The 15,325-nt window shown below is 42.5% G+C and overlaps 1 protein-coding gene across 7 annotated transcripts in view; it reads right to left on the minus strand.

The window, feature by feature from the left end:
• Positions 1–15,325, minus strand: part of TCF12 (transcription factor 12) — a 172,966-nt gene that overhangs the window by 101,931 nt on the left and 55,710 nt on the right. For all 7 annotated transcript variants that reach the window (XM_086757016.1, XM_086757015.1, XM_086757020.1 and 4 more), the window contains one exon: positions 10,275–10,377. In XM_086757016.1, coding sequence (XP_086613142.1) covers positions 10,275–10,377 — 103 coding nt within the window. The remainder of the gene's footprint in view (positions 1–10,274; positions 10,378–15,325) is intronic.

Here is a 15,325-nt window from a genome sequence, read left to right on the forward strand (position 1 = left end):
TGTTCCATGAACACCTGTCACTCACTTTTCAGAAACAAAGCTTTGGTGCAGTATTGGACCGATGTGAAAGCATCCAGACATTATTTTCAAAAACAAATTAAAAAATTTTGTTTTCTTTTGACGATACTTGTTCCATTAATGCACTATGTAGCTGAAGCATTGCACACCTACAGCAGCTTACAACTCCTGGGAAAACAGAGCAGCCTCCCAGGCAACTCAGAAAAACAACAGTATTACAGGTCCAACACCTTCATGCTCCTAAAAAAAATAAAATTACACCTGTTATAGGCTCACTCATTTAATTTCATGTTTTGCATTCCCCTCTGAAGTGTTGGTGTGTCTAGACAAAGCCAGGTTTCCAGCAGCAATAAACATTTGACTCCCTAAAACCCAGTCTCTGAAGAAAACCACTAACAACTTCAAATCATATTAATGTAAACACTACAATGCCCCAAATCACAAGAGCCACTTGTTTTGGCACAGGCAGCCTAGTTACAACATTTTGGTTGATCAGTTCAGAATTTAATCACTGGATACAGGCTGCTGCATTTATTAAAAACTGGACTGCAAGCAGTTGACGGGCTACAGCTACATGCACGCAAGAATGAAAAAAATTAATGGAATGAAATAGAGATAAAGTAAATTATTTTTATGCACCTGGCGATAAGCAAACATCTTTATTGCAAAACAAAGACAAGGCATGAAAAATTACAAAATTATCTTTTAATCACCAGTGAGCTTTCTGCAGTCTCCTGTTTGAACAGGATAATAGTTATTATGTAGATCCCTGAGCAACTGCCTCATGGGGAAGTTACATCACCAGCACGGGAAAGCATCGCCCCCTCCTCCCTTCTCCCTGGAAAGGAGCTTGGCGCCTTCAGACAGACCGAAATTTGAAATCCTCCAGCTTCCCCAGCTGATCCCATCCACTGGAACACATCTACAAGTGCCCAGGGATGGCAGGAACCACAGGAGAGAAATATGCCCTTTCAGCATTTCATGCACTGATGAGCCTGGTAACAGATAAACATACCCTACAGCAGCTCAACTGACACGTTACAACAAAGAGGAAACGCAGGGACTGAAAAATCTCATCAGATTACTATTTATTCCCCTTTTCAGAGGCAGAGTACACTGTGAATAAATCAACACTCAAACGTATCAGACTGCATTAACTAAATCCCAAGCCTTCCAGAACAAATTTTGTCAGAACTAAAATATTTCAAAAATTAAAATCCACAGAACTGCATGTTTAAATTCCCAGACCGGCAACTCAGAAGTATTTCGTATGATTAAAATTCTGGGTTTAAGCGTGAGACCTTTTTACAGGAGGTAACACCACTTCTTCCTCCAACACAATTAACATTAGGTCCCATTTTTTCTCCTGTTAGGACACAGCGCAAGCAATGCTACCGGCCAGGGGCCACCACAACTGGGAGTTTGGCTTGTGGGACACGCTGCAGATCGGCAGAGACTCCGGTGTGTCCTGGGAAGGTACCTGTGGCACTGTTAGCGTCCTGTGAAAAGGCAGCAGCAGCTCTTCCTAGTACAATGTTAAATCATATCGTTTCACGGACTTTCAACAACAGATTTCTTCGCTTTCTTACTTGCCAGAAAGAAAATCTTTTTTATTTTCTCCTTGAACCACAGCACTGCAGACTAAGTCTGGAAGTGACCCCAACACTGGTTTGGAGATTATAAAAATCCTCTGAACTTGCAGAACACTGCCTGTCCTCGTTAAGGATAACCCGCTGGAGCGCTCTGGCACACTGGCCTGGCAAGCGGATCACCCGGCACCGTGCACCTGCTCGCCCTCCTCTTCGCCTCCCAGCGCCGGGAGCCACTGAAGGCGGGGAGCGGGCTGGGCGCGAGGCCTCCCGCCAGCAGCAGTGAGCGGGCAGCTGCGGCCGCGCGCCCACCTGGCAGAGCCCCACCTGAGCCCCACCTGAGGAGCACGGCCAGCCCCTCCGCACAGCTGCTCGCAGGAGGATGGAAGGCTCGAGTGAGGGGAGCACGAGCAGACACCTGCTCCAGCCCAACCTCACAAAGGACACAAGCTCCCCACCGCATTCACAGAAAGCCTTGAGGTATTACTGTATTTAAGGAAACGTTAGGGAAACCGTTTGATTGAAATATTGCTGTAAACAGAAGGGAAAACTAAGCTTAACGCACACTCTTGTGAGCAAAAACCCAAGGGTAAAAGTGCCCCGCACTTAGCGCTGTCACTAAATGACTGTGTAATTTAATTTCCCAGAAATCCATTAGCTTTCACAAAAGGAACACGAAGAGCAGACGAGAGCAATTCTTTGGTGTGAGTGGAATTTATTTAATGCGATACTTGGAGGGGGGAAAGGGGGGGGGCGGGGGGAATAAATCTGAAACTGTACCAACAGATACAAAACACCGCAACTCTAGAAAGCTGCAGCCCGCAGACGGGCAGGAACCAGCACGGCGGGGCGAGGTCTTACAGGTACAACTGAGGAGAGCCTGCCTCTGCCCCCAGACACAGCCGGACAGGGAAATACCCCAGAACAAAAGAACAGGCACACTGCTAGCATTAAGAAAAACAAACACACACAAAACAAAACCACAACACACAGAAAATACCAAAACAAAACAACCACAAACCAAAACACCCTCAATTTATTTATGGAGATTTTATATCTATTCATATATGAAGCAAATGATACATACAATTATCTGGAAGAGAGGAAGAAATCATTGAAATTTAACTTAAAACATCACTCTGGGTTTGAAATTGTCATTATAAACAAAAAAATACTATAAAGTGCACATCAGGCTTTTAGGCAATCTATAATAGTATATAAAAACAGTGTCAACTAAACAATTAAAAATCTTCTAAATATGTAACAGGCCCCAAAAGGAAAACAAACATTCTTATAAGGAAACTTAAATGTAAATCTTCCATTTGCCAGCTTCATTATATGATCATGCGATGATTTGGAAAAAAAATTGATTTAAATAAAAAACCATAAGCCTATCTGAAGCAACAAAACATGAAGCGTTACTGGAGTGAAGCAATGGCAATGCTCTGGGAAAAGCAGCCGCGATGTATGATACACAGATGAGTCGGCATTCTGGTACCTTTAGCTCCAGTAACAAAGCAGTAAGCGATCTGATAAAATGTAAACGCCATGCTGTGAAACGGTACGGTGCCAGTGACGGTAAAGTCCATTTCAAGGAACTTTTCCACCTATGGCTTGTGGGGGACCGCGTGTTAGAGTGGGAGACTTGTACCCGTAAGGTCCTGTAACTGGGGATGAGCTTACCTTGCCTCTTCTGTCCTGAGAAAAGTTGTTCTGAACTCTTAGCCCGCAATAGTATTTGACAGATAACTATGTACCAGATGAAGCTTTTTAGCTACCCTTTTACAATTTACTTTCAACTTACTGCCCTGCTCCTGTAAAATAAGATGAACCGAAGCACTTGTCATAATCTTCCTTGTGCCCCTATTTGCTATTTTCTACTTTTAACATTTCCCTCTTTCTTCCTAATGAATTCTCCAAAGGATTCAAAACATTCTGTCCTCACCATTCTCCAAGTTAATAGCAATGTAAATGCATATAAATTATTTTGGGTCAATCTGGCCGTTACTCATGTCTCTGGAAATCATTTCCATTGCAATGCCTATTTTATTCCATGTGTTAAATTAGCAATGGCTACAGAAGGCAATTCAAGGAAATCTAACTATGATTTTGGACAAACACAAGCTCTGCCAACTCACTACTCACATCTGCCCTCTCCTTTCCTAAAAAGTAACTAAAACAAGATTCCCAGAAAAAAATACAATAGCATCACTCTTAACGTTTGTCATTTTAATAACTATTTACCCTTGCTTGCTTCCTACTATGCCTTCACCATCCTAAAGTCATTTGATAATAAGCTCCATCTTTCGATTCAAAATTCTTTTACGGGAGTGCTACCGAGGAAGAAAACCAGCAGTTTTCCTGAAGATTAGTTAGATTCCTAACTGAGAAATAATTCAGATGTATGCCCTCTTTCCATTGTATTTTGAAGTTCAAAAGTCTCTCCTTTTACTGACAATAACCTTTCCCAAATCAAGGTTTTCTGTTCAAGACCAATATCAATACTGGAAAGCTCACAGAGGCTTCAGCTGTTTACCACGTTGCTTCAAAGAACGCCCCCAAAGTTCATCTTTAAAAACACCGACCACTCAATGCGAGCCAACTGCAGTGCCTAACTTAGGACCCAACGAGCAGATTTACTATAGAAATTAGACACGGTGATTTCACTAGTTTGAAAGATGCGCTGGCAGAAACACAGCCCTTCTCACAAACCCAGCACACAATCAGGCAATCAAGTCAATTAAGTGAACAGTAACGCTAAAATCAGAAGGCATCCCAACCCAGATATTGATTGCTCATTTGTATGATTAATCCACAAAACGAGCCTTTAGTTTCGCAGTAACTCAAAAGAACACCTTTGAAAATTCACAGACTTTGGCCTTTACTTCCAAGCCCGGTGTTGTGAAGCCTCACGACAAACCACTCAAGGAACCCAATGTACCAGGTACAACCGACATGAACAGGAGCCACGCTGCAGAACACCCAAAACTCGTCACTCTGCTTCCATCGGAGTGCTACGCTTGGTTCTTTCACCTCTGCCTTCCAATCAGGACAGGAACCAGGCTTACCCTTTATACTCACAGTACAGACAGTTTCAGTACAAGAAACTGCATTTTGACTAACAACCCGAATCGTTCCTAGCTGCGAGTACTGAAACAGGCTGCTGCTCCCACTCCTGTAGGTACTGTCTGATACGTGCCTCGATGTCCCCGCCTTGGCAAGCCCTCCGTGCTCCTAATGCTGGCCATCAGGAAACATCACAGCCATACCCAGCGTGAAGCAGAAGTTTGTTAGGAAGAGGCGCGCAGCCACCACCCCACAAAGATACCAGCAGTGAGTTAAACATCAACAGCCAATATGAAATCATAGAATCACAGAATGGTTAGAGTTGGAAGGGACCTTCAAAGCCCACCCAGTCCAACGCCCCTGCCATAAGCAGGGACATCCCCAACCAGATCAGGTTGCTCAGAGCCTCATCCAGCCTGGCCTTGAACGCTTCCAGGGATGGGGCACCCACCGCCTCTCTGGGCAACCTGTTCCAGTGTTCTATAACCCGCATCGTAAAAAATTTTTTCCTAATATCCAATCTAAATCTACCCCCCTCTATTTTAAAACCATTACCCCTCGTCCTATCACAACAGGCTCTACTGAACAGCCTCTCCCCATCTTTCCTGCAGCCCCCTTAAGGCACTGGAAGGCCGCTCTCAGGTCTCCCCGGAGCCTCCTCTTCTCCAGCCTGAACAGCCCCAGCTCTCTCAGCCTGGCCTCACAGGAGAGGTGCTCCAGCCCTCTGATCATCTGCGTGGCATCCTCTGGACTCTCTCCAACTGGTCCATGTCCTTCTTGTGCTGGGGGCTCCAGAACTGGACACAGTACTCCAGGTGGGGTCTCACCAGGGCAGAGTAGAGGGGGAGAATCCCCTCCCTCGACCTGCTGGCCATGCTTCTCTTGATGCGGCCCAGGATGCAGTTGGCCTTCTGGGCTGCAAGAGCACATTGCCGGCTCATGTTGAGCTTCTCGTCCACCAGCACTCCCAAGTCCTTCTCCTCAGGGCTGCTCTCAATCCATTCCCCGCCCAGCCTGGATTTGTGCCTGGGATTGCCACGACCCAGGTGCAGGACCTTGCACTTGGCCTGGTTGAACTTCATGAGGTTGGCACAGGCCCACCTCTCCAGCCTGTCCAGGTCCCTCCCGATGGCATCCCTCCCTTCCAGCGTGTTGACGGCATCACACAGCTTGGTGTCGTCGGTGAACTTGCTGAGGGTGCACTCTATCCCACTGTCCGTGTCGCCGACAAAGATGTTGAACAGGGCCGGGCCCAACATGGACCCCTGAGGGACGCCACTCGTGACCGGTCTCCACATGGACATTGAGCCGTTGACTGAGTGCGGCCATCCAGCCAACTCCTTATCCACCGAGTGGTCCGTCCATCAAACCCATGTCTCTCTAGTTTAGAGAGAAGGATGTCATGCGGGACAGTGTCAAAAGCTTTGCACAAGGCCAGGTAGATGATGTCAGTTGCTCGTCCCTTGTCCACCGATGCTGTCACCCCGTCATAGAAGGCCACCAAATTGGTCAAGCACAATCTGCCCTTGGTGAAGCCATGTTGGCTGTCACCAACCACCTCCCTGCTCTCCATGTGCCTTAGCATGGTTTCCAGGAGAATCTGCTCCATGACCTTGCCAGGCACGGAGGTGAGGCTGACCGGCCTGGAGTTACGTGGGTCTTCCTTATTCCCCTTTTTAAAAATGGGGGTTATGTTTCCTCTCTTCCAGTCATCGGGGACCTCACCAGACCACCACGATTTCTCAAATATGATGGCCAGTGGCTTGGCAACTTCATCCGCCAGTTCCCTCAGGACCCGCGTAAACTGGTATCTACAACCCTGCAGCTGGTCTGCTAGAGGCGGTGCACAGGCGAGGTTGGGAAGACACAAATGATCTGAAATCTTCCATTCCCACATATTCAGAGTTTCCAATTATGACCACTTCCACAGTTACCTTGATTGACAAATCTTTAAACCCTGTGGCTAGCCCAGAACACCCAGAGCTCTAAAATTTAACCCAAACAAACTGTAAAGCAACTAATTAAAGAAATAATGAGAAAACAAGGAAATACACCAGAAAGAAAACTTGGAGAATGACCTCTCTTTCTGCTTCAAGGGACAATTTCAACATGGCAAGCATTTATTCAGCCATCACCTTTTCACTCACTACCGACTCCATTTTTTATGACTTTTTATCACGTACAAGCGTGTGGAACTGTGTAGGGCACAGACCAGCCACACAATGCAGAAAAGTTCTGCCTTTATCCTTTCTACCTCTTGTGGACAGACAGACGTGGAAGAAATGAAGCTACTCACTTCAAATTTTCAGGAAGGACCAACAAAAACCCCTTTAAGCTATATTCAGGAATGACCTGCTTCCTTTCTTCCTGGTCAGCACAAGTATGAAAACTCAGTAGAATAAAGTCCAGAAAACAGTACAACAGGAGACACAACTTCGCATGCCTGAAGGATCCTAGCAAAAACTGACCTCTACCTGCAAGTGCAGAGTACTAAAAGGCAGCATAATTACAGAGGAAAGGATCCTGTACCCTCATGAATCGTTTTCTAGAAAGTAATTAAGACAGAAAGTGTTGAATAACCAAAGATTATCAAGTCTAAATGAAGCTACAATACCACCAATGTGTCTTAGCCTGATTTCCTACATATGTCTACGGATACTAACAGACTATGCTGGTGCTAAGAGGATTCAGTGGTTTTACTTAAAATACAAGCAATGCTCCTTCTTTTACACTAACAAATCAACAGGATAATTCTGGAATTCATTAGTGAAGAACACTAACCAATCCAACATAATAGCTTTACTTCCTCTGCAAAACACTTCAAAAAATATCTAAATGAATATGGAAATGCATCTTTCTGTGGTAAATTGTTCATTATTGAATCATTATCAACTCTTGTTAGACAAAATTTCTCTCTTTTGCAATGTACAAGATCATTAAAATGTTTGAGAGCTCCATCAGGAAAGACAGTGGCACTTTATAATCCGCTATCTCTTCAGGCAAATATGCTTACGACTGAACATAATACACAAAATAACAACATACCCTTGACACACAATTCTTTCTTTTAATGGTGCTCTTCAGTGTTGACAGCCATGCTGAAATATGTTGTTGCTTTTTTTTGTTTTAAAAATAGTTTTTAACTATTTCAGAGATGTATTTCAGTCACGATACAATGCTGGAAGGGATGTGTTTTAGATCTTCAGTGCGGAACCCCAGATGCTCCATCACTCCTACCAGCCTAGTGAGATATTTCCTGTAAGCTCGTCAAGGTCCCGTTCTTAGCCTCCATCTCCTCCCCGTTCTTAGCCTCCATCTCCTCTTAACCTCTGAAGATCACAGAATAATCAATCAAGGCATTAAATATCATCTGCAGTAACTAATAAAATGGATGTATTCATTCTGTTTATGGGAACATGTCCACAATTTAATATTAACAAACTGTGTAGCTTTTTTGTCTAAAAAAAGTTAAGAAATCTAATTTTTCTTTTCAATAAGAGAAAAAAAAAAAAATCCATAAACACAGACAGTGGTACAACACAGCAACCTACTGCTCAGTGTTTCTGTGTAGCTTTTGTGATTCCCCTTTCCAGATGTTCAAAATTCATGATGTGAAAGTACGATACAGAAAGCTGCATCCTCTACTGTCACATTAGTTAAATGAATGTAACTTTTTATTATGACAAGCCAAAAACCACAGGTGGAATACTTTTAAAAGCATACTTCTAGAGTTTTGAGGTGTACCTTTCTCAGAGATCTATACTAAAAGCTTTCTACAATTCTTTGCTGTGTATAGAAGGAAATGAAGTACTATTGCCCCAACAAAGTGAAATCCGTAAGAACCGACAGACATAAAGCACTACAAACTATTTCAGTTCTCAGCTGCTTTGAGTGACTGACACATGCAAAGCAATTATTTGATTCTCTCTACAAAACAATCTCAGCGGAGGCATATTCTTAAATCTATATATAACGATGTAATTCTATTCTGTCCAATGGAATAACCTAGCCATCTCTTCAACAAACCTGAAAAACTAAGATGACGGAGTCGCACCAATAGGTTTCAATATTTAATATTCAAATGCATACATTGTTTAGAAATTAGATGGCTCAAAATATAAGCATGAGCAGATAGTTTGCTTTTGGTAATACAAATTAAGGAAAAAAAAAAAATCAATCTTGGCTATATATTTTTGTAAAATAAAATCAGCATTAGCTACAAAGCCTAGCGCTATTCCATACATACTACCGATCAAAACACTGGAGAAGCAACTGAAGTAACTTGTCTTTTTAGTTTCCTGTATCTTAAAAAAAAGACAACATATTTGAAACAGTACTGGGGGGCATCTCTACTCTGCTTTATCAAAGCAAACTTCTACCTTTTAGCTTCACTGACTTCAGATATAAGCATCATTGACCAGTTGACATGTACTCTCTAAACACAGGCTACAGAGACCATCATTTTAAAATTACCTGTTTTCAGGTTCATATATGAAGGTTTAAATGAAATTCTGTTTCAGCAATAGCTGTGCTTGCCTACCTCTATTTCAGAGAAAATTAAAGTAGTAAACAAAGACTGAGTAAAGTAGAAAGATTTCCAAAAGAAATTGCAGACCACCAGGATTTGGATTTAGGTAATCCACTTAGATTACCATGGCTATGTCTTAAAAGGACAATACTGAGATCACAAAATAGGTCATGTCTACAAGACGCAGAATATGGAATTGAAACAATGTCAAATGCAGAAATTTAGAACAAACAGAGTCATCTCTAAATTTAAGATACAAGGAAAAAAAAGAATTGTCCCAAGACCATATATTGCCAAGCAATAAATATTTTCAAATCAACATTTTTATGCCCCAAACTGGAATAGGGAGAAGAAGAGTTTCAAGCAATGCTATCAATACAGTAACATGTTTCAGGTAACACAGAAGTGCAGGTAACAAAGAAAAAGCTTTCAATACCTGTGCCCTCAATATAACACACATTTTGCTTGCTTGTTTTTCCAGTTTCAAAAGCGGTAAGTGTTAGACACTCACAGACCTGGAAGCAGTAACAACATTTGCCTAGCAAAATAGGAGTGTGTGTCTATTTCTTAGCAGCAACAATGTTTGTAATACCACAAAAAGAAATTGGAAAACTAAAGATAAGAGGCAAGCCCTCACATTATTATACTGAAGAAAAGCCTCAAGTAAATTGGTAGGTAGTTCAGGAATCAATAGTGTTAGAAACTTTTTTTTTTCCTCAATGCACAAATTGAAAATTGCTATAGATATCTTCTCAGCAAAAGTTAGGGAAAATACAGCTTTAAAATAATTTAGAATTTACAAGAGGAATGTAAAAATCAAATCAAAACACACCAGCTTTCCAGATCAACTTGAAAAAATCTAGGTGGTTCCTTCTTCTAAAAAGTCCTGGACAATGGCCTTTACGAGGAATTGGCCCAACACAGAAAGATTTCAATAGGAAAGTCAGGGTTGCTACGAGAAACAGAGCAACTTCCAGATGCTTGACATGTCAGGTCTAGACAAGGGAATGAAAAATGTCTCTTTCTGACCAAAGAGGCTTTGAGGGGATACTCGTAAAGAATTACCTACTTACCCATCAGATTTGAGTTCATGAAAGGTGTCGGGGACAATCCTTCATGGGGCCCTAATCGACTGTCATTCAAGTGATCACTGTAATGAGGACTGTCTGCAAAACCCTAGAGAAAAAAAGACCAGAGTATTAAACAGATTATTTGGCAGCCCTGCTAATTGAGTGTAATGACACTTTTCTAATTAAATGTGCAGAGTCACAATTGGTCATTAATCACAAAAGTTGGCTTTCAGGTCTATCTCCCAGAAATTACTCCCTACCCACACTTTACGTTCTCTCCCTCTTTTCTTTCTCCCCCATCAAAAGAAACCACGTAATTTCTTAAGAAGCTGTGTCCTCATGGACATTTCTAAAAACTGAATAATACTGAGATATTTTGATATTTGAATCCTCTTAGTGTTAAATCACTAACCACTGAGAGAGTAAAATCAGTCTGAAGAAGCTGCAACTGATTTTCTATTTTAATTTTCCCCCCTCAAGGTCTCCGTTTGCATTAATAAAACCACACAGTAAAAAAAGGTCAGGAAGACTCACTGACATCAAGAAAAAAATATAGAGTGCAAATGAGAAGAAGAAATTCCATTTCCCCTCGCAGCTTGCTACTAACATTACAGGTGAATAGGCATTTTGACACTATCACATGACTAAACAGCATAGCTCACTGACAAAAGGTTTACTTCTAACAGTGATTAAACAAACAGCTTTGTCACCTGATTTGCAAACAAGCACTCAAACTAAAATACAGGTTTGCGCTTTTGCGGCCAGCACGTGGTACAGCCAGCTTTGCAGGCCTGGAGCGACCCTCATGCAGTCGCTGAACACTGCCTTACTGAAAGCTTGCGCCAAAGGTACAGAGACAGAACAGACAGAAGTCCTAGCATGAACATATTATTTAATTAACCTAATTACTTAAAATTCTCTTTTGCACATTTCAAAACGCTTTCAGCTTTTCCATATAAAAGTATGACCATTGTATTTGCCATTCAGACTGATCAGATGTGCGCTGAACCACTTATTCTGTACCAAAACATGACAGACCTGGCACTCAAAAATTGCACCTCCTTTGTAGTCAAAGTTTTGAAAAACATTTTGTAAACCTTACCTTACAATTCCCGCTAAGTCACTTCTCTAAGCTTGGCAGAGAGAAACCTAAAGCCCAGGCCTAATTAAGGAAAGGGTGGAAATCATTCACAGCTACCAGAAACCATCCCAAGTGCCCTGGGACTCTAAAATCATCAATCACTGAACATTTATCATTTTTTCAGACCGCAGGCTCCCATTCAAGACGCGCTAATGGGGCTGAAACAGGCCTCCCCATCTTCGCAGGCACGCTGTCAGTGCTACCAAAGGGCTGGGAACCGAGGGCTACAGAACTGTCACACCACCCCTGCTGCTTACGGATGCGTGTCACAGCTCCTGCTGCCGTTCGGCTTTCAGAGTGATCTTCTGGGAGTCCCAGCTCCCAGATGAATCTTTGGCTGACTTCATCTACTTGGGAACTGGCGATACACATGTGATAGGCATTCAGAAACAATCCCGGTGACATTTACAACTTGGTTATGGCCACAAGGCTGTCCTCTGGTAACCACGACCTAGCCCCGGCTGTCAGACAAGCAGCGCGTAGCAGCAGCTGCCGAGGAAACGGAGTGGCTCCTAGCTAAGGTCACCACACGTGGTTTATTTTTATGCTGAAATAAAACAAAAAACAAAAAACAAAAAAAAAAAAAAGGAAAGAAATTAAATCTGCTGAATTAAAAAAAAAATTATGAAGAGAGGGCCAAAAAATTAAAGCTCCTAAGCAGCTTCCTATTTGGCACTCTGCTTGTACTCGTTACTGTCGGATTTTTTTAAATCTTTTTCCCTAAGACAATACTTCAACTGTATTTTAAAATAAAGAAACTAGGAAGGACACTATCAGTGATAAAAGTGAATCCATATCTCAGGCATTTAGAAAGCGGTGCCTAGAGGAGCCCTAGAAACTGAAAAGAAATCTTTATTTACAAAGTAAATAATAAAACTACTGGAAATGTAACAGGAGTGAGACTCAGTTCTTACACAGTTACACATCATGCAACACAGCCTAATGTACAGGATTAATGATGCTCCTCCCCAACTTAATACTGCGTACTCCCCCCAAAACAGAGGGATGGAGAATGGGGTAGGTCGTTTACACAGAAAGGAATAATCTCCCTTCTGCTGTCAGAACTCTTTCAAACAATCCCTTACGTCACGTTGTTTTCACAAACCCTTGGAGGGGGGGGGGGGGGGGGTGTTGAATTGCATTCAATTACGCAGCATCAGTTATATTTCTACACCAGCAGACAAATCAACTGCATCTACCTGAAAAGGGCTCGAGGAAGCCCTTCACACCACCAAAGCCACAGAAAACAGAACAGTGGCTATATGGCGGGGAATGCACTGAGGCACATGCAAGCACTTTAAACAGAACTGGTTTTTCTGTACTTGAATTTAATTCCTAACTAAAATTAGTTGTGTCAGGCATTTCATTCTTTGTCACACATTACAGAATTTACACTTGTCACCTCTCAGCCTCCATGTACAGCGCACCTACATAAAGGGGTCTTAACCCGGCCACCATCCTTGGCAGCAGTTCTGCAGAGTCTCGGTAACGAGTGATGGATCATCGGCTCGAGCAGCCGTTTTGTTTGGGATTAGAAACACTGGGCTGATTCCCACCTATAACTCACCCACACTAAATGAATACAAAATAACCACAAATACATGCAGTTTTGATTTAACAAACTTCTTTTGCACTACTTCTACTGGGAAGAGTCCTGTAATCAATCATAGATGAAAACTTTAGAAGTTTCTGAAAAGCTACTGGACGCTTCTAGCCATAGGCTTAACAACATATTTAACAAATACGATAATGCAAATTGATAGCATATGTTTACCGCTTAAAGAAGAACGCATTTGAGAGCCTTAAAAAGTCCCTCTGCGACACCAGTAAAGGAGAGTGGTTTATTAAAGGGTACATCCCACCTGAGCGACTGAGTGACAAAGAGAAAACACCACGGGCCGGCATCCGAACTCATCCCTCACGGCAAAAGCAACAGAAGGTGAGGGCAGATACGTACACATTTCTAACAGAGTCCCTTTTCAAATCTGTGTTTTAAAGACGACTGAATAATAGATACTGGCAAATTTCATCCATTCTTTCTGAGAAAGGAAGGAAACTGCAGCTCACGGCAATTTTGAATGCTGCTCTCTGAAAAGGGGACTCACTTGGTCACAGCCAGATGGACACTGGCTCCAAGCAGAAAGAGGAGCTAATGAGTCACAGCCAAAGCTGTTCTCCCTCTTGGGAAGAGCTACTCCATGGCATGTAACGTGACCTGACTCTACTGAACAGGCTGGTGTTACCGCTCTTGGGACCACCGGCGGGTCTCCAAGGCCCTGCGGAGGACTGGTACCCACCCCTACCTACGGGAGCAGTTCGACACAGCCAGGCTGGGAGGAGACACTTCACGCTGAGCGCACATCTCCGTTCTGCTGCCTTTGCTCCTCAGCAAACGTACCAACGGACTAGTACACAGAGTGCACAATTTGCGTATTTAGCAAATAACTGGCAAAAAGTCTGGAAAACAGGCGTTACTGGACAAATTTATTTTCTGTTCTGAACACCCTATCCTGAAGGGACTGTCCCTCAAGACATTTTGCTGTTCACAGAAACAAAACTGGTTTTGAATATGATTATGTGCCATAGCTGTAAGCTCAAAACTATCTTGTTTGTTCTAACCTCTTACACAACTACTACAAAAGCAAGCTTCAATCTTCCCAAAGAAGGACAAAGTTTTTCTTTCTGTATATTCTTTCTAATGGGGGCTAACTGTTCTCCTGCAGCATTTTGTAATGTTGCCACTGTTCATTTTGCCACAGGCCCTTCCCTGGACTTCAGTCTCACTGCATGTCTGTGATCAGAAAGAGTCAGATATGTCTATGGATACAAGCAACAAGTATCATCTACTAACAACACCTGTCACAGAGGGCAGCTGAAAGACCACTGCTAATTAGCGCTGCAATCTGAGGAGTGAAGATTTTATTATTTTTTCAGGTATTTCATTGGATTAAATGAATCTAATAATTCCAATAAATGAAGTCCATCAATTATAACAACCAACAGTTGCGACGGTTTTCATTTCCACCTCTTCTGGGTAAGATGCCCCAAGTGTCCAAGTGATTTAGGTTTAATCTGTATCAGAAGGATTTTCCATGCACAAGTATGCTAACACATCAAGCCAATCAAAAATCTGAGACTATCTACAAAATCATACATAGTAGCATACAAGACACTTGGAAATTCAGGAAGAATTCAGAAAGACCCGGGGGGTGGGGGTGGGGTGGTGGACAAAAAAAAAACCCCAAACACAAACAGAAAAACACACTCCTTACTAGGCACGCTTAACCTACCAAACCATACGGAAAGGCCTGAGACATTTTACAAAATAAAACAGTAATTAATCTCCTAAAACTCAATGTTTTTCAGTGACCATTAAGGTTCTGAGGTTTTGATGTAAGTCAACCACAGAACTCACCTAAAAACAAGTCAAAAAGAGCTCAGTTATCTCCTTTAAACTTCAGACATTGGAATTCCACTAAAATGCAATGTTAACTTCACAGTTTGACGTGGTGACAGACAGCCCAAAAGATTAAATTTAATGACTGTTGCTTCCAATTCTTTGAGTTTTATAGTTTAGCTGACCATAGCTAACAAATGTTAATTGTTTAAAACTCAGGAACACTGAGGTCCCTTCCAAGCTAAATTTGGCTCTGATCCTATGAATCCGGCAACAGTCATCGACATGACTCATGTGTAAGCGAACGACAGTGAATCTACTGCTGAAATCCACTTTATTTTGGATTATCTGCCTCTCCAAACTAATCCGAGAGTTCTAAAGACAAACAAGAGGGGAAAAAACAGAGGGAGGAGGAAGTGGGGGAAGAAAGCAAGACGCAGAGGCAGCAAGAGACAGATCGACCCAGAGAGACTTACTCCACATTGTGGTGACTCACTGATGGAAGATTTAGACAAA

The sequence above is a fragment of the Chlamydotis macqueenii genome, chromosome 12 (genome assembly GCF_036417535.1).
Source record: "Chlamydotis macqueenii isolate bChlMac1 chromosome 12, bChlMac1.mat, whole genome shotgun sequence".
Taxonomy (NCBI): Eukaryota; Metazoa; Chordata; class Aves; order Otidiformes; family Otididae; genus Chlamydotis; species Chlamydotis macqueenii.